Here is a 26,049-nt window from a genome sequence, read left to right as displayed (position 1 = left end):
TAAAATTTTTCTAATCTCTGCAAACCTAGTACTGTAAAGGAATTTAAAATCCATCCATCCATCCATCCATCTGCTAATCACTCACTTTGGTCAGGGTGCCGGGAATATAAAATGGCTTCATTTAAAAAAAAAAAATCATATATGAGGTGGAAACGCACAATACAAAGCTAGTGGTCAGTATGTTTAACTGTTTGCATTCCGGTCATTCAGGAGCAGCTGTTGCATTCTCAAAATGAACAAACAAACTGGTCAAAACTGATCCCTCAGACTGCTGTGATATTGGGTGTTTTCTAGCTATCATAGGTGGAGATGCTTTCAATCTACCGTCGTAGAGAATACCAGTGCAGTCTTCATCCATCCGCCTTCCCTATGATTAGACCAGAACTTTAGTCACGTACACAAACAATAAACCTTGAATGTATAAGGATTGTTGTCTTGGTTTTTCAATTTTAAAAGAAATCTAATTTGTTCCCTGGCTCATCCGTGGCCTTATTAAACTCGATTCACAAAAGAACAACAAGCAGCCCTTGTACTTGTTTTCCTATTGTTAACTGAAGGATTATTTTGCTATAAATGTTTTGAGTGCACACTCCGACGTTGGTAAACTGGACTGTAAAGCTGGAGAGTAGTGGCACCAACCAAAACAGGTTTCTGAAAGCAGTTTTACACTTAATTTATAAACTTATATGGCAAAAACCCTCCAATAAGTTGTGCTACACTTTGACCTGTATTCAGGATGTTTCATTTGTCCCTGTTACTTTTCCGTAGACAATATATACAAAAGATGGCATTTCCATATATTTGTTTTAGTTTTTAGGGCTTTGTTTGTCTAAATACTGTGTAGAATTATATGCTGTCACAACCATTTAGATACAAATGGTAAATTAAAGGAATCGGCTGAAATGATCATCTCTGAAGTGTTAAGTACTTTAACAGAAATTAATTCCTGGCCCCCTCTGCTGGTCAGGCGGATGATCACAGTGTTATTACCAGGCTTAAAAAAACTATTATTTTAAAGATTGCTGGCAAAACAGACATGTGGGATCTGTAGATGAAGCCAGTAATAACATTTTAAAACTACTGTAAGAACAATCCTTCCCCGCAGGGCAGGACAGGGGAACGGAGCCTGTCTCTGGAAGTACAACACAGGGCATGTACACACACACACACACTCTTCATAGAAAACAATTGGCTAATCTGCATGTCTTTGGAATGTGGGAGAAAACCCATGTGACTCAAGCAGGACATATGTGATGTATCAAAATCATAAGCAGATCTCAAGGAGCATTTGAAAAATACCTTTATTTTAAAATGTGTACTTTAGTATAGGACCATTCATTCCAATAATTTAAAATGTGATAAAACGGATTGTCAACTTCATAACTGGTATATAAACGTTTCCTCTGGGATACAATTAAGATGCATTTTGGTTAAAAGTCTAAAGCAACATTGTGAATATCATCACACATTTCTCTCACCGCTTCAAATTTCACAAATGGGAAAAATTGTACTAATACTCTCAGAGTACTTGCCAATACACAACATCGGGGTAATATTTGCACGATGCTCTTAGTAAGACATTACCTGAAACCTGTGAACACTGTGACCACAGCAGAGTCCATTTAGCATTCATACGTGGCAATACAAGTAATTAATGTTTTCATCCATTCAGCTACCTGACACTGAATTCAGCCCTTGCATGACAGGTGTCTGTGTTGTCCTCCTTTTTAGAAAACAACATAACTTATTCCTTTGGCACAAACAGGAATTTTCAGCACTTCCTCCCCTCTAACATCAAGCACACTACGTGTTCCTTCATCTAGTGACCCTGAGGTAACCTTAGGGCTCTAATAGGGTAAACAGGAGTACTGAATTTTACATTCACATTTATTGCAAACACTACAATACCATTGAAACATACAAACTTTAAAAGGTACAAAAACACACACTACAAAAGTGAACACATGCTCATAAAACCTGCTTGGTTTTGTTACATGACCAGTTTTCCTTTATAAATATGTTTTTGTAACAATATCCATAAACTATAGATTTTTTTTGTCCTTCTGTAAAACAGACTAAGAGCAACTATTCTTAACAAATACCATCTAATGTGCCACATAAAACCTTTGCGTTGCAGCAGTAGAAAACACTTTGTGACATAAAAAATTATGTGTCATAGTTCATGTCTAGATGTATTTTCAAGTGCAAAAGACTCTTCACCTGTGTGAAAATAATTTGTTTATTTATGTAATAAGTTACTGCCTGAAACCTCCCGGACTGGACAGGAGTCGTGTAGGCATTTAAATTTAATAACCTCTTGTTCTCCTTGACTTTTACCATTTACTCTGCTCAGTAAAAAGCTCTTCTTGCTATCACATGCAGGGCCAACACGTCAATATATTTACGGCACGTTATTATTATGACATTTCCATTTATTCTTATGGAACGTTTAACGTCATTAACTTCTTTCCCTTCTAACTGAATAGTGACCTGAGGCTGTCTGTGACTTGCCATTGTTTTGAAGAGGTGTTACTTCCAAACTGTTACACAGACCCATCTGATTGATGTATGTTGTAATAATAGAGCTCTTGATCCTTTTTGGTGGTACCTAGAAATGTCTCCCTCTCTGGTTCACTATATATTAGACTTAAGACAGCTTGCTGAGTCACTATTGAAATATCTGTGTGTAGCGACACAAAGCATTTCTCTTTCCATGTAAAAACAAGCTTTGATGTGTATCACTGAAGAATCTAGTGGGTGATTGTGAGAGTGTTTTTCCTGCATTAAGTCTTCGACAGCTGTCTCTAACGTTATATTAGTGTACATGTTCAGTTCCGGTTTATCCAAACAACTACCTAATACAGCTCCAACTCAAAGTAAAACATGTCAAAACAAAGTTATTATTTTTTTTTTGACTCATTTCACTTGGGGTAAAATTCCCACAATGTAAACAGAATATTGTTGCGATTTATTAATCGTAAAGCCACTTGCATGCTGGCAGTTATTCATTTATGAATGAAGGCTTTCATCAAGACCTAAGGAACCCTTTCCCTATACTTCTCTCTCTCTCTATGGAACATAAAACAATGGCAGGCTATCGTCCCCTGAGGAATGCCCTTGATGCATAGGCTCACAGATTCCATGTAGTGAGTCACATTACTGATGTCGGCACTACTCTCAGGTTCCCCTGCATGGTCTTAAAGCCCCACAATTCATTTAAAGGCTCTACCTATTCTTGGTTAGGTCAACGAATATCAGATCTTTCCAACGAGCGGCAGATACAATGCCATTTTTGGCCTTACATCATTATGGCCTGCAGATGGGCTGTCCACGTTAACAGATGGTCCTTTGCTTTCATGGTTTTTCCTGGTTCTTGCCTGAAAAGGAGGTGATCTTCCTCAAAGACCAGGATCAGATGACATCCTGTAAAAGTCCCCATGTGGCATAATAAATCATTAAATATGACCAGAAAACAACTGTTCCTCATGCTAAGATCTGCCTTTGACTACACTTGGCCTCTTCATGAAAAATGCAAAGTCAGCTGAATGGCAGCATGCATTCTGCTTCTACAGCTACTTACTTTTATAGGCTGCATACAATCTGTAAATGGGACATTTGAACATTACTATAAAACATCTTAGCTGGACATAAAAAAGATGCGCATGATATTATTAGTATTATTTTTAACAAACATTTTTTTTTTTAGAAATATCTCAATAATCCTCACAAAAATGGTCTTACTACTATATACATTATCATATTCAGGAACTCTGCATTTCATTGGTTTTTTCTTACCAGGGTTGCATCACCTCATGACAGGATGTGGACAAAGAGAATGGCTAGACCAATGTTCAGCAGTATAACCATACAGATCATGATTGTGTTTGGCCCCTGAAATACAAACAAACCAGTGGGTGATTCTAGGGAAAAGAAGAAAATACATTTAATTACCTTAATACTATATAATAACCATTTTATGAACACTCTTACAAAAAGATAAATATTCTTATAGTCATTATTTACAACATGTACAATACATTTGAAAGGAAAGGCACTCAATTCTGAAAGATGGTACAGCCATTTTTAATGTACAGTATGTTTTGCTCAAGGCCCAATATATGTGTGTTGTCAGCATAGTTTTCTAACCTTTTAACCATAATTCATCTCTTTCTGATTTAATGATTTCTGGTTAATTTGTATCTGACATTTATGCAACATAACATTAACTAGATAAAGTACATTGGCTAGAAGGACAAGAGGTCAGTCCTTGATGTCCTTTTAACGTCTGACTCTGGTTTTCATCTTTAGTGGATGTTCTTATCCACCTAATGACTTCACTGGGCACAATGATGACTGCGACAATTTAGGGGTCCATTAATCTCTTAGAAGGGCCAAGGCCTCGTGTTTACACTGTGGTAAAGTTAATGAACCTCAATGACCTTCCATTTGAAATCTGATAATATGAGTTATGTATGACTCTGGGACATCGCTGCAACAGATACACATGGTACAGTGATCCAGGTCCAGTTGGGGTGCAGTGTGTTCTGTCTGTACTGGCTGCTTAATCTACTCAATAGGCATGTTAAATAGGTCAAACAGATCTGTTCCCATAGCGTTAACATCCATAGTGCCTGAAGCCTGTGTGTTCGCAGTCCACAAGGGGACACAATTTTACCTAAGCGGCAGAGGCAATTACAGAGCTCGGTGGAAAAGAGCTGAGATGGCATTATTCGGCTACAGTACCAAGAACAAACCCCAACAGAACCAAGGAAAGAGCTTCATACATATTAGGCAAGAAGAATCACTGAATTAGCCCAACTTTTGACCCACAAAAAACAAAATGAAGGTTATGCATTCATCTGACTTTGCTAAAATGCAACTTTTATTTAAATCTGATATTTCTTTTTGTAAAATATAGAAATACTTCTCTAACATATACTTAGAGACATGGATTAGTTTCAATGTCAGTGTAGGAATCTTACCTCTTCAGCCTCTAACGAATCTTTCATGTCAGTGGGAGCCCTGAGAATGGGCTTAGCCCGGATATCAATTCTGGGTTCTATCTTCGACAACAGTTTGCCAGCAGGTTTGGGCAAAGTTTTAAGCTCTGCTTTGGGCAATAGTTTTGGTTCTTGCTTAGGCTCTAGTTTAGCTATTGGCTTGGGTTCTAGTTTGATTTCTGGTCTGAGCTCTGGTTTTACTTCTGGCTTGGGCTCTGCTTTTGCAGTTGGTCTAGGTGATGGAGAGGGCTCAGATCTTGCAGGCAGTTTCAGCTCTGCTTTAACTGTTTCCTTCCGTTCTTTCCTCCCTTCCTCATTTGCCTCTGGTTTCTCCTCTGTGGCAGAAGGCAGACACTCGTGGGAGGACTCCCGTGTCTCTGTTTTGGGTCTGAGATCTGTTTTGGGCTCAGGGGTGGTCGACTTGGAAGGCCCTTTGGAGGCTGAAGCCTGCTCTTCTTCATCAGTGGAATACACTTGACTGTTTCTCGCTGAAGAACTGGGCTGGGGCTCAGCTACCTTCGACTCGGAGTCTGTCTTCTGCAGAGGCTTGATCTCCAGGTCACTGCCCTGCTGGACGCTGCTGCTCTGCCGGCTGGGGCTGCGTGAGGGCTTGCGGCCTTCCTCGGAAGGGGGGGCGGGCACGGCAGAAGAAGGCGTGGTGGGTCGACTGCTTGACCTGCTGCTTGGCCTGCTGCTGGGACGGCTGCCGCCCCCTCGGCTCGTCTTCTCTCCATTCCAGACACCGGGGCTCAACAGGTTGGGGTCCTCCTTGCTGGTGCTTTGCTTGGATTGCCTGAACTCTGCGGGGGTGGGGGGTCCAGGGGAGGGCGTGCGAGTTTGGGAGGAATCGAGATTATCCATCACGTGCAACTGAGGGCTCTCAGGAGGTGTTGGAGGGCGCTCCTCTGCAAGTAGAGGCTCTGGTACAACACTCTCTGCATTCTCATTACCCTCTGCGATCTCCTGCAGCACCCTCTTTTTCAGGTACTCTGGTCCTGTGATAGAAGTACATTTATGAATATTTACTGCATGCTTATTTTGTGAAACATACTTACTCACTAATATGATTGCAAATACATGCACATGATCTTACGTACCACCCCATTTAGAAAGCATTTCACTTTCCCTCTTGTCACAAATGAATCACGTCATATGAGAAACTGATGCTATTTTTAAAACCTGCAGTCTGGGAGACTCCCTCTTGTCCTAAATATCTCCTTTGTTGCTAATTATTAAAGGACAAGACTGGTAGGGATGCCCTGAGCTGATACTGATATGAGATATCTCTCTGATATTGACTCAAATAGCCAGATCAAGTATTGTGACAATGTGGCCGATCAATTCAATTCCATTCCATTCAATTCAGTTCAGTTCAGATTTTTAGGACAGCTGCATCTGTTGGCAGAACTAAAGTACACAGTGACTATAGCTGCTTGCAGAAGTAAAGTATACAGCAGTTTTTCCCCAACCTTCTCTTTGGGGACCCACAGAAGGTCCACATTTTTGAGTGAAAATGCAGGCTGCTTTAGGGTCGGTCCCTGAGGACAGGGTTGAGAAACACTGGTGTACAGCAGCTGTAGGTGCCCACAGAAGCTGTTTGTCAGCATTATAGCCAAGGTCATGGTCGGCACAGTAATGACTAACAGTAAGAGGTATGCCTCCAGTGTCAGGCACTACCAAAAATGTGCTGCCATCGAAGAAATGTAACTATTTCTCACTGGTCTGTTCATCAGAAGCAATTTAAATGTCAGACATGACTTTGATAATATAGATTTCTCATAAAATGTGTTACCTTCACTATAACCTATTTTTATATAATTTACTTAAGAACTGTCAGTAAAATGACATTTTGACAATAACTCAAACCAAGGACAAACCTCAGGGAATAATGAAACTATAGGCCATTCGTGATGACATCCTGAAAGGTCCCCGCAGTGTAACATAATTAATCAGAAATTGGTTTTCCCTTCATAAAACAAATTATGAAAGGAATGTAAACCTGAATAATAAGGCAGTTTGTTTTTGAAGCAAAGACTATATTCAGCTCAATACTTATTTAATATTTGCACTAGTACCACTTTTCTTAGTGTTTTGCACTTTAATCACCTTCACCGTGGCGTTATAACTCGGCTGGTGGGTAAGTGATGTGAGAAGAATCAGAGCTCCAGTGGCCTGATCCAGGCTGAAGGCAGCGTTAATAAGTCACATAAAGGGTGAAGCAGAAGTTATGGCAGATTTAAACAGTTCATACCCAGGGCAGAGCAGACTGCTTTTAAACACACATGGTTCATTTACCAGTTTGCTATACAGCTTTTTTTGTGATGAAATGATCCCTTTGCTTGTCATTGACCAGCATCACACTGTTTATTTCAGAGGCATCGGGTCACACAATGACATTTGGTTCCTTTTTAGCTATCTGCTGCTGCCCTCCAGGTCTCCTTGGTTACATTTAAAGACGTGTGCTCCAGGCGTGGCTGTGGCACCCTCCAGAGCACCTGGTGTCCTCCCGCATGTGGAACTCACACAAAGCTTCTCACACTGTGCCATTAGTTCTGTAGGTGTACTGATGAATTCAACTAAGGATGGAGCCTGCGGATGTCTGTGTCCCTCCCTCTATCTCCCTTTAAGCACACTGATCCGTGAAGCTCCGTATGTAGTGATTTTTGTCACAAATGTGATGACAATAACCACAAGAAGAACAACAAAAATAATAATAATAATAATGATAACGATAATAATAATGACAATAGTACGTACTTCCATGATTTTATATTGCATTCTCCTTTATCCATCAATCATGACGGCGCTCAGGAAACAAGTCGTGTATTAAGCTTTTGATTACTGTACTTAGTATTTAGGCTCTGATAACTGAAAATAGACCCTGAAATGAGTGGTAGCTTACATGAATACGGAACTAGCTAGCAGACAAAAAAAAAACACATCTCTTCCAACAAAGGATGCAGAGAGTCTTAAACTTCGTAAAATTCCAGAAGAGACAGACCATACGCACTTGAAGCAACAGATTTTTACTTCTTATAGTGTTGAACATGGATTCTGCATGATGTGAAGTTCTACACATGTCTACACGTTAGACACTCAGTGGCCATTTTATTAGGTACACCTTCTTGTTAGCGCAGACAGCCTGCTCCTCGGAATAACGAACCATATGGCTGAAATGGAATATGCACAGCATGCAGATGGGGTCACAGGGTTCACTTACTGTGCTGCTGAGCACTGGAACAGCAAAGGAGCAAGATCTAAGTGATTTTGAACATGGTAAGATTGCTGGTACCAGGCAAGGTGGTTCCAGCAGCTCAGTCACACTCCTCGCACACATCAGTGTCTAGAGTTATAGAGAATGGTCCAGTAATAAAAAAGCATCCAGTCGGGGGCAGATCTGTAGCTACAAACACCCTGGTTATGACTGAAGTCAGATGAGAATGACCAGACTTATTAAAGTTAACAGGGAGGCCAAAAGTAAAAAAACAAAAACACCAGCTCAGTACAGAAGGTGTGCAGAAAGGTTTCTTTGAACCTACATTTCAACCCTTGAAGACATTTTGAAGACAAAAGAGGGTTATAGCTGTTACTACATAGGGATACCCAAAGAAGCGCCTATTAAGGGTATGTCTGAGTATAATTCTTCAAGTGTGAGGTTTATTTACTATGATTGGTTTGCACAACTACGGTGTATTGGCGACTGCCCAGGGTTGGTTCCCGCTGTTAGGCTCCGTTACCCCCCGTGACCCCAGTTGGGATTAAACGGTTTCAGAGATTTTGTGGATGGATGGATGGTTTGCACTGGTACACTGCATCTAGTCCTTTTGCAGTACCTACAGTGACACACAGTGCCTACAATAATCTATCATACAATAGGACTCTTGCATACAATGATACAGTACATGGTAAAATAGAAACTGATACATTGCAGACTGATCCAAAAGACTCACCTGGCTGGTGGAACGTGGGCGACAGGTCCCTGGCCACCGTTCTGGCGATGCTGGACTCACTGTTCGATGCCTTGGCAGCTTGCTCAGCTGCTTCTGACTTGGCCTTAGCGTGGGCAGTCCTAAAGAGAGGAAGGTGGGCAGCAGTGCTTAATTTGTGAATCAGAAGGTGCCAGAACGTGAAGGGCAATATGAGAGCGGAGAGGTAAGAAGGAGGAAGCAGGTCCCAGAACATACACTAAACACGCTGCTGAACACATACTGTAATAATAAAATTGTATTTTTAAGAATAAATCAAAACTAATAAAGGAGGTGAAATTGTTTGAAAATTGGCCAGTACATTAAAATACAGCATTTTATTTATTTATTGTTTTTGTTTTTTAACTAGAGAGCTACAGCCCAGTAATAAAATAAAAGACCATTTGAGAATGTGGTTCACTTTCCCCCTCTCATTAATGGACCAGCTTGCAACTGTTTAAATGAAAATTTCACCTGACCTTCTAGCAGCTTCAAACGTGGTTAAAATCTCACGATACCCTAACTAGCAACTTTTATTGGAAAAACAAGAAACCCAGAATAAGATCATCAACACTACAAACCAAACTTTTCAAAATGGATTAGAAGTTCCTGGATTAGAGGAAACATTCTTCACTGCTATTTAGCAAACCAGTTACAGCATCTTCTTAAATAGAGTATACAGCACAAGGATAATATCTCATGGATGGAACTTGCCAACACATTTTAATTTCAGATGTACCCTTCCTAAATACAACTGCCAAGCAGTCAATTTTTAACAGTACAATCTGGGGAACTCTGACCTGGTGTAAAGCAAAGTTAGAAAATCAACACTAACACCTTGTAAATACACTCCTATCTAGCATGAACAAAACCCTCTGCTTCATAATTTCCCTGTTCACTTTCTCTCTCAGCAACAAAAAGGGATCTTTCATCTCCATCACTCTTCCAAAATAACCAGTTCATAACATTCAAGGACTAATCCAGATGCATGGACGTGAGACTCCAGTTTCTCCACAACAATCAACTAAAATCAGAAATTAAATGCAAGATTAAAAAAGCCAATAACCCTCTTTAACCTTCTACACTGAAGTCGAAAACATTACCAAATGTTTACCATTGGCCTGGGGTGTGGAAAGCCACCATCACCAACACTCTGCTTGCTCTGAGATATTTCTTCAGATACTGTCCCAAACAAATATAGAAACCTGTTGCTCACCTCTCTAACTATCAGCAACAGTTTTGCTAAACTGTAAATCTAAGAATTCATTTCATCTTAATGAGTGGATCAACCCCCTTACAGAATACATTAATTTAGAGAAGATGGCAGCTACTCATAAAAACAACCCATGAAGTGTAAGGAAAAATTAAACTAATTTTTGTAACTTTTTAAAATTTGCTAGACAGATCATGGTGGCTCAGTGGTCAGCACTATTATCGCAAACGTCTAGGACCAGGGTCTGAGTCTCTGCCATGTCTCAGTGTTACATATTTACCCCATGTTTCCTCCTCACGGTCTAAAAACATGTCGAAGCTAATTGGAGTTACCAAATTGCCCATAGGCGTACTGGCATGAGTGACTGGTGTGTGAGTTTGCCCTGTGATTGGTTGGTGCCCCATCCTATGTTGTTCCCTGCCTTGTGCCTGTAGTCTCTGGGATAGAATCCAGACCCCTGTGACTCTGAATAGAATAAATGGTTACAGAAAATGGACGGATAGAAAGATCACAATGACACAGTCTATTAAACTAAGTGTAACAGTTCTACACTTGTTTGACTATTTATTCCTTTATGTATTTCAGTTTTGTTAGTAATTGTCCATATATCAATCTTGTGGTGGTGATAGGCAGCTAATGCCACATTCTCCCATATAGGCCTACAGAGAAGCACATAAGAGACGTTAGTATACAAAACATATATACGCTGTTAGCCAGCATTTTGTTGGTTATTATTTCATAAATAATATAATTTATTTTTGGTGGTTTGTTTTGTTTTGCTGTATTCTCCCTTGTCTTGATTTATCCTTTTGATCATCCCTCCTAATTGGATGGATGATCCATGTACATTTAAAACTCAATAAATCAACGCATTGACCCTGAGAATGTGCTGTACATTGTTAGAAATCTGTTATTCGGACCCACAGCATCTCCTTACTGACTGGACTGACACCGGATAACAGGGTCATTTCTGGTTATTGTAAAATCCAAGTAGTCTGCTACATTATAAGAATACCTGCATATTTTCTTACAATATCTGTTTCTTTGACATTACAGACATGAACCAAAATAATTATCATAAGCAAATATTAATTTGGAATTGTTATATCTAAGGAATAAAGTAAGATCTTTCATTTTGGGGTAGAGGGAGGAAAAAGCTTGGCATGGTGGAGAAAACATACAGAAGCCAGTGGTAAGAAAGTGTGACAATGTGAAATTATTAAACAGACATCTTGTCATAATCCAGGACAACATAAGACTACAGCAGCTCATTACTTTGGATGGACATATTTCAGGAGTAGGGGAACTGGTAAGCCCACCTGATTCTGTCACTTAGGCTGTTGTTTCGACTGTAAACAGTAGGAACAGGAAAATCCCAGGGCCTTAAAACCGGCAAATTCACAGGGTAGTTGGATTCCCCTGCTAACACACTCTAGAACAGTAAAATATGCTCAGCATGGTGAACATCTGCGGCAAATACGTCTTTAATAAATTGCTAGGAAAACAAATGGTGCAAGGACATGTTGTTAACGCTTATTCAATATGCGCACTGGGGATTCATTCAATCACGTTTCTTCAAGATGGCATTTTATGATTTATTTGCATTTATTTACAACACCTACCTACATGCAAACGCATAACTGGTGTCACAATTCGCATAATGTATTTGTATATTTCATGCACCCTCCACCCACCCTCCATTATTCATAACTGCTTATCTGATACAGGGTAAAGTGAACCTGGAGCTGATCCCGGGAGCCAGTGCATCACAAGTCAAATACAGACACACAAGTCACACCCAGGGGAGCGGAAAGAAACCAAACCATCTAATCTACGATTTCGGACTATAGAAGGAAATAAGAAGCCCTGAAACCCACTGGACCACCCTCGTGCCTGTTTGCGTAACGCAGGATACATTATTGAAATCGAGTTTTAATGAAGGTTATTTCTGTGATTTCTTAACATGTCAAATATAAACAAAGTAACAATTCCATCAATGATGTCAGCGCCAATAAAATTAGGGGGCTCCACAAACTCACAGACGGTTGCAAGTAACGGTGTGCCAGATGGACCCTAAATAAGGAAAGGTTTTATGTGTGTATAGAAGTCCTCTGTAAGCCAGATATGTAAGGGGCTCTGTGGCAACAACACAGCCAATAAATCACTGTGGACCAGCGGGCCAAACACTGAGACAGGGTTTTAATTGCACTGTACTCCTGAAAGGCATCATTTGGACGCAGTCGAATGCATAAAGCTAGAACATAAACAGGATGATTCCGTTTTCATTCCTCCCAGTTAATGCCAGCAGACGACAGCTAAAGCTATGAACAGCGAACCCCTGCTATCGCCTCCTAGACATTCCACTCCTCTTTATTTGGAGGGACACTCAGTCTTGTCTATAAAAAGAAACACGAATGTACCTGACATACGACAAACACTCCTATGAGGTCTTGGCCTACTACGGAAATCTACACAAAAGAAAATGGCGGATCGCAGAAAGTCAAGTTGCTAATAAGAAGCTCTACGTGTCAGACTGTAATAAGGAGAATAATTATATGCAGGCACGCCTCTAACATTCCCTCGGCTCTGTATTCTTAGCAGGAATGGATTACCCCCCCCCCCCCCCCGCTGTCAAATTGAAACAGGAGTAAATGACACTTCTAACAGCCAAACTCTGCTACACAACAACTATGCAGGGTCACGTTGCCTGTAAAAACTCCTGCGATACTTGGCTATATTATTTATATTTGTAATGGGAACAGACCCTTTCCTTTATCCTTGGACCGTCCATAAATAGATTGTTTTATAAAGGCCAAAGTATCATCTGTTATGACACAGCAGCCTTGCCAAAGAAGCCACAATGGCCAAATTTTAAATAAATACAAACGAGTCTGAATTTGAGTCCGAAAATTTAACAGCCTCTCACAGCATGGTGATAATACTGCAGTTGCACTGCATTAACACGTCGTGGCTGTAGAGCTCATCAAAAATTAATTATGACAATCATGCAACCTGTCACATTTAGAATAAAAATTAATAGAACAGAACACTCTATTTTCATTGTAGAGGCAGCCGGTACAACGAAATTCAGACATATGCGGATGAGGCTTGGTTTCAGAGTTCAGGGTTACCCCCGGAGCAGTTTTTTTGGGTTAAGGGTCTTGCTCAAGGGCCCAACACCAATATGACTCCATGACTGCATGTTGGGTGACCTGGACGGGACTGGCAAAGGTGGCCCTGCTGGCAGCTCGCACCCACGACACTTTTAAAACAGCACTAGGGCTGCCTTCCCCAGTGGGTAATTATAACCTCTTCTGCTGGGTAAGGCTTCTAGCGCCACTGATATCACAGTGACATGCCGGGTGCTTCAGTGATTGGGATTAATGCATGGATGCCGGGCATACTGTAACGCTACACGGGCCACGAATAGCTGCAACCCCCAGCGGGGGGGTGGGGGGCGGGCGGGGGGGGCATTAGAAGGAGGCACGGGACAATTAGAGGCTCCCCGCCACCTACAGTGTCTGTGCACTTGGCTACTCGGAATCACCACCTGCCTCTCCAGCCTCCCTTTCCCCCCTTCAAAGGTTTTTCTTAAACCATGGCACTTTGAAGACGGTTTCCTGATGGCTTTAACAATACAGGGGACTAGACCCGTGGTGCCCAGTGGCAGACAGTATCATATGCCTTCCATTCAGGATCTCAGAGCAGACACAGCCTTCTTTGCCCAATCCTGCTTCAAGGGACCATCAAGGGCACATTAAACAGGATTCGACTGAAAACTGCTTTTGTTCTTACTCTTTGTGCGCCATCAGCTACTGATAAAAATGAAAGCTCACTGCTGTTATTATTTACAATTATTACATCATAGCCAAATGGAAGTTCCGGCTGATGGTACTGCAGACGTGTAAGAGAATCTCAGCCTATCAGCTTCAGGTGTGCTGTGTGAAATAGCATTATTTCGGTTTTTTTACTTTTCAATAATAAAAAAAAAAAATCCTCAGATAGAATTATAGTCTAATACAATGAAGCAAAAGTGATCCATGGAGTGTGGCTTCACTCTGGCCGAATCCACTGAGGATCCTTCCAATGACAGCCCATGAGGTGCTGTTGCCAGGCAGCAGAAGGCGGGGCCCATGACAGATGGCACTTCCTGTAGACTACCTTCAGCAGCACTGGGGCGTCTGTGAATCAGGCCGCTCCCCCCCGGCCAACCCGCAGAATCCCGCTCTGGGCTGCACGTTCAACGGTGACCGCTCTCCATCGATTCACTTCAAAGGGACTTGCAGAACACAGCCTGATATTTCAGACCGTGCCCTAAAAACCCCGTGATCTCGCAGCCCTCTGAAGAGGCTGCTGTGTAGCTCTCCTTATTTATCAAAGCTGCTCGGGAAAAAAAAAAAAAACAGGCCAGCGGAGGAACAAGCTTTACATTGTTTGACATCGTCAGCGCAGCCAATTTAGCTTATGCCAGCTGGTCTGCCTTTTGTTATGCTTCGCTACAGATTCGATGTGTCAAGATGAAATCTGTCGCTATACCCTTTAGCTGTGGAGTTCAGCAAACCCTGTTTCAGTGCATCACTGATATTAGTGTGAGGGTGTGCACCTGATCGCCTGTGTAACCTGTTCATTTAGGTGACCATGCAGACTTAAATAAGGCTCCGCAGCTTTTAATCACCCAAACCTCTCTGTTATCTCTCCCTATCTAGCAAGACATTTAATGACAGTTAAGGGTTCCCTCTTGCCAGTGGTGGATTTCATTGGTTTCACCCCATAGGTACAATGATATGAAGATCCTTTGTTCTCTAGGATTTAGTATGAGAGTTTTATGGACTATTAATAAAAACACACAAAATGTTGTATTGGGACCATTTTGATATTGCACTGGCATGTAATGGATATGTGTTCAAGTGGGTGGTAGGGGCTATCTGTGATGTTTGATAGAATTGACACATATCAAAGGCTCATCCCCATCTTTGAAGGTCACCTCTAACTATGGAGATCACTCAGATGCCCTAGAGCAGGACATTTCACTGGCAGTTGACTATGACTTTGACAGGTTGGTTAGGTTGATCGACCAACCCTTAACCAAAAACACCCTAGACACATTACTCAGATCAGCCCCAGAACCACAATGTGGGGTCTCGGAATCCTAAAGACATCCAAGAAGCGCTCGAGAGGTACGTCTCGATGCAATCCACCCCTCGCATACACATACATGATGACCAGATTCTCAGATTTACGCGTAGATTGTGGCCAGAGGTGCCACAATCTAAGCTTGATGAAGATACATTTCACAGGGTGACTGCAAGGAAAAATAGGAAATACTTAAACTGACACACCTACAGCAAGGTGCGCACACTGCTGCCTCATGATAGTCATTTAAGAGCTTGCCCGTGTTTATATTTGTGGGGCAAACTGACACCCTTGCTGACACAGAGCTTAGGTGCTACTTTAGCAGTTTCCAGGATTAAAGGAGACAGAAATGCTTTCCCAACTACATCGAAATCACACCCTAGACTTGCCCATACTTTACTATGTAAGCCGTAATACTCTACAAACTATATACAGCCATAAACTGCATTCGCGATGCAAAGTCTGATGTACAAATTGGAAATTTTGTACTGCCACAATATGCACAGCTGGTAGAAATGATTTTGCTAGCAGGACTAGTCTACTGAAGAACAGCAGTGCCTGCATAAGTCTTTCAACAGGATAATATGCTTTTCTATCAAACTATCCAGCAATGGGAGGTATGGCTGACATCCCACAGAGACTTTAAGGTCACTGAAAGACCTAAAGGTAGACCAGCTACTAAGGGTCGTTGTGGAAACAAGTGAAAAACACCGGTGCTTCCACTGGGAGAGAGCGAGCTGTCAGCTGTTGCATTCTCTTGCGATTGTGGTGCAATGGCCCCATGGTCTGTCCTTATTTAGTCAGGCTTCCTTTCCTGCACTAGGCCCCTGTGCGTCATTTACACCCAGTAACAGTGGCCTCGGAGGGGTCTCTTATTCCAGCCTTAGTGTGAGAGCACACCGAGAGCTGAATGTCAAAGGAGCGTTTGCTGACACTGGCTTCTCAATGGGCAGGCTGTATTTATAACACCTGACTTCACAGAGGAGGCGGGCTCCCAGGGCTGCCCTTGACAGGAATGTTTGACATCTGCCTGTCTGATGGCTCACAGGTCTTGGGCGTGGCTACAGAAGCTTCCACCATCCACCCAAATCCCCCCACCCCTTCCCTTTCATTTTCAACCCCTACCTCACGACCTGACTTTTGCTTAAGAAAACTGTGAAAACTTTCAGACAAGCAAAAGCCTACTTCTGTAGTTTTCTTCATCCTTTAGAATTACACATTCTCCAGATGTCAGAAGTATCAGAGCTTGAACAATAGTTAATGGGAGACCGGTGATGAAAATGTCGTGATAATCAATGCAACCTTTCCAGCGATTTATCTGACTCGGCTGCATCATGAGAAAGTGCCAGGAACAATTTGGTCTCAGAGTTTAGAAATAACAACCAACAGTCACAACCCAGAGTGACCCTGTTAAGTTAAAGATTTAAATCTACATTGGGTACAGGATTACGTCGCACAGGGCACCTTGCCTGATCTGCACTGGAACAGGTGCAGGACAGGCCAAGGAAAAACTGGGAGTAAAATAATCCCACTACTCTTTGTCTAAAGTCCACCATAATAAAGCCAACAGTTTGTTGGATGCTATTGCTCTGCTTTTGATTATTTTTTGTAGGGTCTCCTGCTTCCATTTGATGCAATTAATAATTGTATATGCATTAATCTCACTGCAAAGGTCACAGGTCTGAGATAATAGAAGAATAATTTTGTTTCATTATTGCACAATAATAGATAATTGAAAATTTCAGATCTCTTTTTCCCAGAGATAATAAGACTTTCCTGTTTCAGCAAGCTGAAATAATGGCATCATTTGACAGGTCATGGAACTCCAAATTGTCAGGAGTACTACAGAGGGCACATCGTTTCCAAGGTATTTGCCTTATCAAATCATGTTTTCATAAATCATATATGAGGGATTTTTAGCAAAGTATTCATATGAGGCTGTAAAGGAGGCTGAAATTGTAAAGATACCACTAGAAATCTATCGCACTTCCAAAGTAACCAAGTCATGGTTGTTTGTCTAATCTATTGACCTCTAGCCTACACACACACACACACACGTATGTATGTACCACCTGGCTGATTTAACCAAATGAGATATGCAACCCTTCCCTTTATCTTCAGCTGTGACCCCATTGATAGCCCCAATAAACTTCCATTTTTGCAGTCTTCGTTTTAGTTGTGGCTATTAAGGGAATGCTCAAGCCTCAACTTGTCTGCTGGAATAACAAACTCTGGTTTTGGACCAACTTTGGTTCTGAACCATCAGACTGCTTGTTTCCGTGCTCTAAAGTTTATGTTTCCAGCCTTGTAGGATGAGATCTGCAGTTCGTCACTGGTGTCCTCGCTCTTGCAAACGCTGTGTTAATTTCAGGTGCTTTAACTTTGATGAGCAGTCCATTCCTTGTAAGGAGATACACTGAGTGTTCAGGAGACACTGAGAGCGCTCCATATCTGATCCATGTAAGTAAAACTTACTTGGAATACTTGCTACAATATTCTCCAAACCTTTAGGTCCAGTCCTCATTGTAGGTACACATTATTACTTTGATCTACATATGAATTCCGGAACTGCTAGAGAAGGCAGCAAATCTGCAGGCTTAAAAACATTTTCTCCCGTGGTACAGAGAACCATCATGACCTCCAGCTGCCACAAGTCATCAGAATAGTTTGCATCACAAATGTTTTATAACAAATTCCTGGAATGGCTGCATCGTCAAGTTGTCCTGGGCAGGAAATATGCTGCTCCTCATGGCTGAATAAACACATTCTCAACGTGCAGGACGGGGAATATCATTGCAAAGACATCTTTCGTCATCCCAGAAAGCAGCAAATTTTAAAGCTTGTGTAACAGCAGATATTTCCCTGAGTTAAGATCTGTCAAATTATTTAATATCCAAATATTTAAGTAAACAGGGTCAGTTTTAAGCATAACATGGTAAAAAAACTCTTCTTTTCTGCATAAAATGTAAATTGTTTAGTATTAACATAAGAAAGACAAAACAAAACACAACAGAATTTTTATTATCCTCTGGTTTCTTAGCATAAACTGCTGACACTGGGGTCTTTGTCTACTGAGGCATTACAATGGAGTTCATGCGGGCAACCCAGTGCTAACAGGTCTCACGCAACCACTATTCTAAATGATATTCTGGGTGTTATACTCACTGCCTCCAGCAAAGTGGAGTTTCTTTGGTTTGTCACTGCTCTGGGTTTTTACAGTGATTAAACTGCCCTCAGATTTCATAACCTTTGCTGTTGTTGCCTGGAAACACAATTTACTCCCATGTGTGTTTATAAACATACAATTTTCCCAGCTCTAATCCCTGTGTGTTTGTCTGTAGCTACTGTTTGTCTGCTTTATTGAGAAAAACGACAATGTAAACACGGCAATTCTCGTAAATTGAAGATTGAACGCTACACCTGTTACAGGGTTACATTACCCAGGGCATTTTGCATGACCTGCACTTTAACAGGTGCAAAACGTACCATAAAAAAATCTGACAGTGAAATTAGTGACTCAGCTGAAGGGGAATCTCCCTTTAGTGTCTCCACGGTGGGTACAGAGAACCACTGGTTCTAAAGTGAGAGCTTCGCTTGCTCTTTATCTATAGGAAGCAACAGTATGTGCAAGGATAACGGGTTATGTCACCTAAGACTGATATGGGAGCTGCAGGAGAGCATCTAGGTGTGATGGTCAGTCAACAAGTGTGCGTGACAATAAGCAATTGGAGTGAGACAAGTAGCAACAACCGGTTTTGAGACGGCAAACATTCCTCCAAAAATAACAGAATATGCAGAAATCACTGTGTGATAGACTCACTCAACTCCATAGTTTCTTTTTTTGTGATGGGTTGAGAAGTAACTACGATGACAACCTAACTTGTAAGTGAAATATCTTCATTAACTGTGGATGTGTGTTCAGCTGTCAACTTCTTTTAATACTGGCCAGGGATGTAGCTTGAAAGTCTGGACCCCATGGCAAAATGTCACCTTGGGCTCCCTCATAATTACATAATTTTACATGCTCAAGGATCCCTGAAAACTACTGTCCCCCATTCAGAGTATCCATGCCCCTACAGCACCCTGAAGGTGGCTGCCTTGTCCTGGTACCTGAGTCCCTGTTAAACATAGAGCTATGCGATATCACAATATACTATATCACATGACAAAAAAAATGTCTATCGTTTCATGTCATTATCGTTTATTTTGTGGGATCGCAAATTACAATGTTTACGGCAACATTTTGTTCATCATTTGGGAAGCATATTTATTAATAATTAATAATTGCACTGTATCCTTTCAGTGCCATTGACTTTAAGCAACACAATTGCTACTGAATGTGAAGTGCACATATACAAACACTGAAATATAACAAACATAGAAAGATATTACAGCCAGAAAACTGCATATATATCTAAATTTACCGAGGTGCTGGAATTAAGGTTTAAACACTGATCAACTTCCTAAAATATTTAAGTAAAGAATCACATATCCCTACATATTTCATCAAGTGAGAATACCAGGGAGGTATACCCAAAAGTGGGTTCGGGTTTAAACCCTATGACACCGCAGTAAAGTTAGCTTTATACACAGTTTTCCGGCTGTAATCTTTCAACAAAAGCAAGCAACAGTCCCTGGTTTTCCAGATTGCTTTATGGTTGAATTTTAATTTATATTTCAGTGTTTGTGTGTCCATTTTACCTTCAATAGCCCAGCTGTCATGTTTAGAATCACTTACGGTAAATGGACACAGTGAAATTATTAATACGTTTAAAAACATATATGAAAATGACATAGTGTGCATTGTCCCCTATAGTTTAATGCGTAAAACACACTGAACTGGCAGCCACCTTCAGGGTTCTGATATTTGAGATCGGTGCCAATCCACACCTATTAGACGAATCAGGTAAGTGGCTGATTCATGTCCAATACTCGGCAGTCTGTAAAAAGCTCCTATTGGGAGCTCCCAATCCCACTAAACAAAGCACACATGATTGTGTGAGGCAACGTTTTGTGTATTTGCTGCAGCTTGTGATGCACGAGGAGCTTTTATCGCAATTAAATGTAAGTGATGCAGTTGCCAGTGGGATAGAATTTTAAGCATTCGCCACTCGCATATCAGTCCTGGAAGATATTCAGACTGCAAATGCCTCAAAAATGCTTAAAACAAAATGTTCAAATGAGGCAGAACAGTACGTTATGTATGTTTCTAATAGCCTAATTAAAGATTATTTTGGCATATAAATATTTATATATATATATAAATAAAAATATTAAAGTAAAAAGAGCTCGGAATCGGATAGGAACTGAAAAAATGTGGATCAACCCCTCAGTTCCAGTGGCCTCACTTGCATAGGCCCCCAGGTGGACGCCAACACAAAGGGCTCTGATGCAAAGCCAGACTCTGTGACACTCCATAAAACACCTAAAATTCACTTAGCTTTTGTTTGGCCCTGAAAATATCTTTTTCTCCTGTGTGGTTTACAAAATTGGCTCCGTTAGACTTGTGAGACCTGCAGGGCAGGTTCATGGTAGCGTGACGGAAATTCAGCAACCTTACCATGCCAAGTGTAACAGCGGCGCTTATGATTACAGCCGACATCAAGTGTGTATTTAAAGAACGGGATCAAGATCCCCAGGTCAAGTAAGACTGACCTATTTGGCCAACAAGTAGACGCTTACCTGGACGCGGCAATTTCAGCCTTCTGCTTGGCGATGGCGGCTGCTCGGTGGGCTCCTTCCACACTGCGCTCCACCTTCTGCCTGATCTTGGTGCCCTTGATCTGAATGACTCTCTTCTTCATGGCCTTCACCAGCATGTTGTTCATGTACTTGCCCTCTTCCTTCCCACCCTCGGGAAAAGTGGTGCATCCGTAGCCATGCCGCTGGTTGTCCAACCACTCGCCCTCGTACTTGAGGCCGCTGGATCGCTCGCTGACACCATAGCCGGAGCGCTTGTCGTTCTTCCATTCGCCCATGTAGACCTCAGTGGTGGTGGCATCGATGTCAGGCTCTAAGGGTGGAAAGTTCTCAGCTGCTTCGCTCTCGTCGCCCAGGCTGATGGTCGAGTTGGCGTCACTGGCAGTGGAGCTGAGGGCAGAGTCACTGCGCAAAAAGCTGATACGGCTCTTCTGGCTGGAGAGAGAGGTGCGAGACTCCGACTTGGTCAGCTTGCCCAGTAGAGACCCTCGGCGAAACAGGCCCTTCTTCTTGGGCTTGGCCACGTCTGGGTCTACGTGCAGCGTCAGGGCAAACCCCCCACGGGAGGGACCACCTGCGGCCGGGGCCTTGAGGGGCGTCTCCTGGCCGGCAGCGTTGGTCGTAGTGATGACGGGGACATCCTGCTGCAGTAGGGTGCCGTTACTGTGCTCACTGCGCAGGGAGGTGAGGGAGGTGCGCAAAGGGGAGCGCACCACTGCCGCCATGCCATACGGCACGCTCTGCCGGACGCCGTAGCCGTGCCGCATGCCGCCCGTGAACTGGCCTTGGAAGGTGCCTATGGAGACAGATGTAGGTGATTGTCTAGAGTGAGAACAAACTGATGTGATTTATTTGTACGATTTAGAAAGTTTCAAAGTATAGGGACTCCACCGTCAACATCAAATATATGGCTCATAACTCTATGTAAAGAACATTTGCACAGAAGAGACTGGAATATTATTTTAAACCATCAAATACAAAACAAGTGGCTCAGATCTTAGAGAGAAATGTTCAAAAATCTCTCGCTTGAAAACACAATATATATAAACAATAAAAATATTGAAAACGTTTCAACAAGATATCTAAGATAATAACAACAGAATTTTTTTTTCAAGAACATTCCTTAATATTGGTATCTCATTTTATGGTTGCTAGCTTGGTTTGTATTACATGATGGGTTGCTGCACAATGCGTTGTTGCAGAGTGCTGCTGGTGGTGGTTTAGTAATATACTTCTTATGTTCAGTTTAATTTAGACATTTAATTAGATTACTCCTGTTGTATGATCTTGTCTTTCGTGCTTCTTCTTGATATTTCAGCAGAGCACAGTTTGCAGTCTGCTCTCCTTTGATTTAAGCCAATAATTTTGAAGTACTTCCACAACTGCAGACATTCTATAGTCCCATTTATTTTGCTCATCAATGATAGCGCCTCATGACATTTTTTGGCGATATCTGTTATAGGTTGCACTGTTATGAGGGTCAGTACATGAGCATTTCATCTGACCCGATACTAGTTTTGGTGTCAATGCACCCCAATTTTATCCCTAATCTGTATTTCGTATTACATTTGTATTACTTATCGATGGATTCATTCAATGACAGAAAATATATTTTCAGTGCCTGATAATTTATGAAATGCTGAGATTACAAGCATCTTAAAATATTTTTTTAAAGATGACCTGTTGTTTTGCCACTGAGATCAAAAGCATCCTTAATAAGAGGCATTTAAATGCTGCATCATGGTGGAGTGATGTTATTGACACTTGGTGTGACCTGTTTTATCTGTGTATATGACCAAATTAGCAAAAATAGAGGGAGCGTTCTTCTGCTTGACCTAATAGTGAGAAATAGCACCAACCGCATAAAATATTTAAGTGAATCACATGCTCAGGGATCTAGCAAAAAATGATTTTGCCATCAGCCCAGACTATAGTATATTTATGAGGTTTGGAGGCAGATTATCAACCATTCTAGTTTTTTTTTTTTTCCTTTGCTTTCACCACATGTAAATTTATGTAATCTCGTCATCCCACGCACACACCCAGGGTGAGGAACTCTTCCAGTCCTCAGGGGCTCAAGCGTCTGCCTGCTGACATTTTACCTCCAAACTCTTGTTAAAGAGAAACGAGATCCAAGTATAAACCAATTTCTTATTAAAAACCACTATTAAAGTGTGCAGGATCCAGACCATTTGTGGTTATTTTTCAGTGGCTATAGATCATAGCACTTCAGATCAACACAAACTGTTTAAAACCTTCGGCACGAATGAATATTACTATTTTGCATCCCGAGCTGGTGGACCTGGTTACTACCTAGATGGGCACATGTCCAAGTCCTGTCACTCCCTAGAGATAGAAAGACCAAAAGTGCACGGCTTGCATTGCTGTTATATAATCACCTCGATCGACACACAGTCACAGATATGATGACTCAGCCAAGGAAACCCCTAAGAGGCTCAACACACCCTATCCGACACTTCCAGACCTATCAAGTGAAAATAAAACAATTGGCACAGATAAAAATGCAAGGCTTTACTATTGCAGAGAGCTACAAAAAAGAGGCATCATCTAAAGATTAACTGCTGTTAATCTCTTCATTGGCTCACTGACTAAAGAAAAAGATTTGCAGGAAAATCTGAAGAGTTATTATAGATTACCAAACAAAAGCCCCCCCCCCCCGGAGTCAAAATACATGTGTGATTCTGGTGTTTGATTCATTGCACGTGTCTGATTAAAAAAAACAACACCCCCGCTCAAAATTCAATACGGCTATCGCTGTGTGGTCTTTGGCAACACGTCTGACCTTCTGCTGCCTATATCCATATTATTATATTCCTGCTGGAAGCAAACAAATGGGTGATAGGAGCAGATGTCTCCAAGGGCTTTCCTAAAGCTGCCCTTTCAAGCACTTATTTGGCCATATCTACTGAGATTCACCTCACTGGCAGCTGAAATGAGGGAGAAGCTGAAGTATCCTGAAAGACGCTTTATTTCAGAGAATGCCAAATCCTTACTGCATTTTGATGATACGTAGTTATTCTACCCTGATGAATGATTGCTTGGGGTGTCCATCATATAGGTTAAAATTTAAGATTTTAACACATCTATATATTATCCAGGTTTCATGTATGTTATTCTTTATACATGATAATACACTGAAGATTGTTTCCCTGTGGAAAGTAGGTGCAATTTCACCTACAAACAGAATTAAAACTTTACTACATGTCTTTAAAAAAAAAACAAAAAAAATCACTAGTTCTTTGTATGTATTAACAGGAGTAAGAATATGAGGTGTGTTTTTAATTTTGTCATCCATACATTTTCCAGGTACTTATCCTGGACTGGGATCCAGGGACTGTAGTCTATCCCAGGCAGTACAAGGATAAACCCTGTACACATTACAGGCAAGTTTAACTGCACAGTTTTAAACTGCTGCAGTCAAACGGAGCAACCAGAGAAAAACCACAAAAATCAGAGAAGGGATTGAAACCACAGCCAACCAACAACTCAGATGTGTCAACATGATTAAGTTGTAGTTTTATTTCAGGAATATGAATCAGTCACACATTTCACTCTATTTCAAGCTCCATGTTTGAAAACTGAGTAGCTCTTAGGAAAGCAAATAGTGGCATTGGCCAGCAAAATACGTCTACAAGAAGGGGAATAATCCAGTACCTGAAGATCTTTTCACTTCAAAGTAATATAAATGAAGTTTAAAATATAAAATGTTCAGAAAATAAAATGGCAGTGAAAACGTAGACTGAATGCAGATTTCACTGGTCTGACAAAGTGAGCGGTTTTGGTTGAAGATAAGTCAATGCTTACCTCCATCAGCATAGGTCTCAGTGCCATAGCCGTCCTGAATGCCGTTGTTCCACGTCCCTTCGTACTTGGCGCCGCTGCCTTGGCTCAGCCGTGTGCCGTACCTGCCTTTGAAGCCATGGGTCCACTCGCCTTTGTAAACCCAACGTCCCTTCGACTCCAAACCAAGACCGTGCCGTTTGCCCTGAGACCAATACCCTTCGTACGTGTTTCCACTAGGCCAGGTATAGACTCCAACTACTTCAAATCCGTAATTCCAGGAGCCGGAGAACTCCCCTTGGCCCTTGGGTCCCGTACAGATGCCATGTCCATGGGCTTTGCCCCCCTCCCAGCCGCCGCAATAGGCTCCGCCATCATCAAACTCAAAGCGACCTCCACTCATTCTTGCTCAACGTAGTTGGACCAAACAATTAATCTGATCTCTGTAATAAACTTCCTCATAAGCGCAAATTTAAACAATTTCTCATATATCAGCCCGTCTGATATTTAATAAAGATACGTTTCTTTTGTAGTTACTAAAATGTAAACCCTGTTTTTTTTGTACAAGCTATTTAATTAAATACCGACTATTTCTCCTCAAGATCCGTCTAATATGGACTAACTTAAAAGCAAAAGTCGCCGTTTATTCCCGCATGTTTCCAAACTCCCCTTTTAATCCGTTCGGCTCCGAAACTTTCAAACTTCTTCCAGTATATTGCAGGTTGACGGCGCCCGTGTAACCGGCTCTGTAAAGCTGTGTCGAATTTGATTTCGAATAGAAAATGAACATTGTTTTTTTCTTTTTTGCCTAATTATGTTTCTTCAGTCGAGCTGTCAGGTCTTTTTTTTGTTTGCTTGTTTTGGCGGAATTAAGCAGGGCTCTGCCGGAGACCCAGTCCCCGCGCCCCGTCTCCCCTCGCCCTGCCTCTGTCTCCCTCACTCTCCCGCAAAGGCTACTGGAAACGTTATAACAGCCCCAACAAGGCTATCAGATCCGCACACTGTTCCAAAAATACAACCCAATCCTTACTCCGCAACACGGTACTTTTAAAAGCCCGGCCAGTGCGTTTGTCACAGCAGGGCTGGGCGTGGATGCGCGTCCATTCGCAGACCGTTAGGACGCGCTCATCTCGCCCAACTTTAATACGCTGAACATTAACCTTATTTCAGCCAGTGGCACACTAAACTGACAACAAATACAAATACTTTGTGTATTTTTTCTGTTGAAACCGTTAAA

At 41.7% G+C, this 26,049-nt stretch overlaps 1 protein-coding gene across 2 annotated transcripts; it reads right to left on the bottom strand.

Moving 5' to 3' along the window:
• Window positions 1-1,277: 1,277 nt before the first annotated feature.
• Window positions 1,278-26,013, bottom strand: jph2 (junctophilin 2). 2 transcript variants are annotated; one of them, XM_049017145.1, is made up of 7 exons: window positions 24,837-26,013; window positions 20,994-21,807; window positions 8,951-9,069; window positions 4,983-5,995; window positions 3,796-3,891; window positions 3,581-3,600; window positions 1,278-3,423 (listed from the first exon to the last, which is right to left on the bottom strand). In XM_049017145.1, exons 1-5 carry the CDS (start codon window positions 25,213-25,215, stop codon window positions 3,811-3,813), a joined length of 2,406 nt encoding a protein of 801 aa, XP_048873102.1. In that variant the 5' UTR covers window positions 25,216-26,013; the 3' UTR covers window positions 1,278-3,423; window positions 3,581-3,600; window positions 3,796-3,810. The 2 variants fall into 2 exon arrangements, with proteins under 2 accessions (XP_048873102.1, XP_048873101.1); XM_049017144.1 differs by lacking the exon at window positions 3,581-3,600.
• Window positions 26,014-26,049: the final 36 nt, after the last annotated feature.

This window comes from Brienomyrus brachyistius, chromosome 6, assembly GCF_023856365.1.
Source record: "Brienomyrus brachyistius isolate T26 chromosome 6, BBRACH_0.4, whole genome shotgun sequence".
NCBI lineage: Eukaryota > Metazoa > Chordata > Actinopteri > Osteoglossiformes > Mormyridae > Brienomyrus > Brienomyrus brachyistius.
The sequence above is the reverse complement of the archived record's forward strand: the minus strand, read 5'-3'. Positions and strand labels throughout refer to the sequence as shown.

Bases quoted from the DNA above. Each gene is read 5' to 3' on its own strand.
- jph2 (XM_049017145.1), bottom strand. From the start codon at position 25,215: ATGAGTGGAGGTCGCTTTGAGTTTGATGATGGCGGAGCCTATTGCGGC. The intron at 9,070-20,993 runs GTAAGCGTCTAC...TCCTCTCTTTAG, and splicing joins GCTGAAATTGCCGCGTCCAG to GACTGCCCACGCTAAGGCCA. The intron at 3,892-4,982 runs GTAAGATTCCTA...TTTGTATTTCAG, and splicing joins ATTCGTTAGAGGCTGAAGAG to GGGCCAAACACAATCATGAT.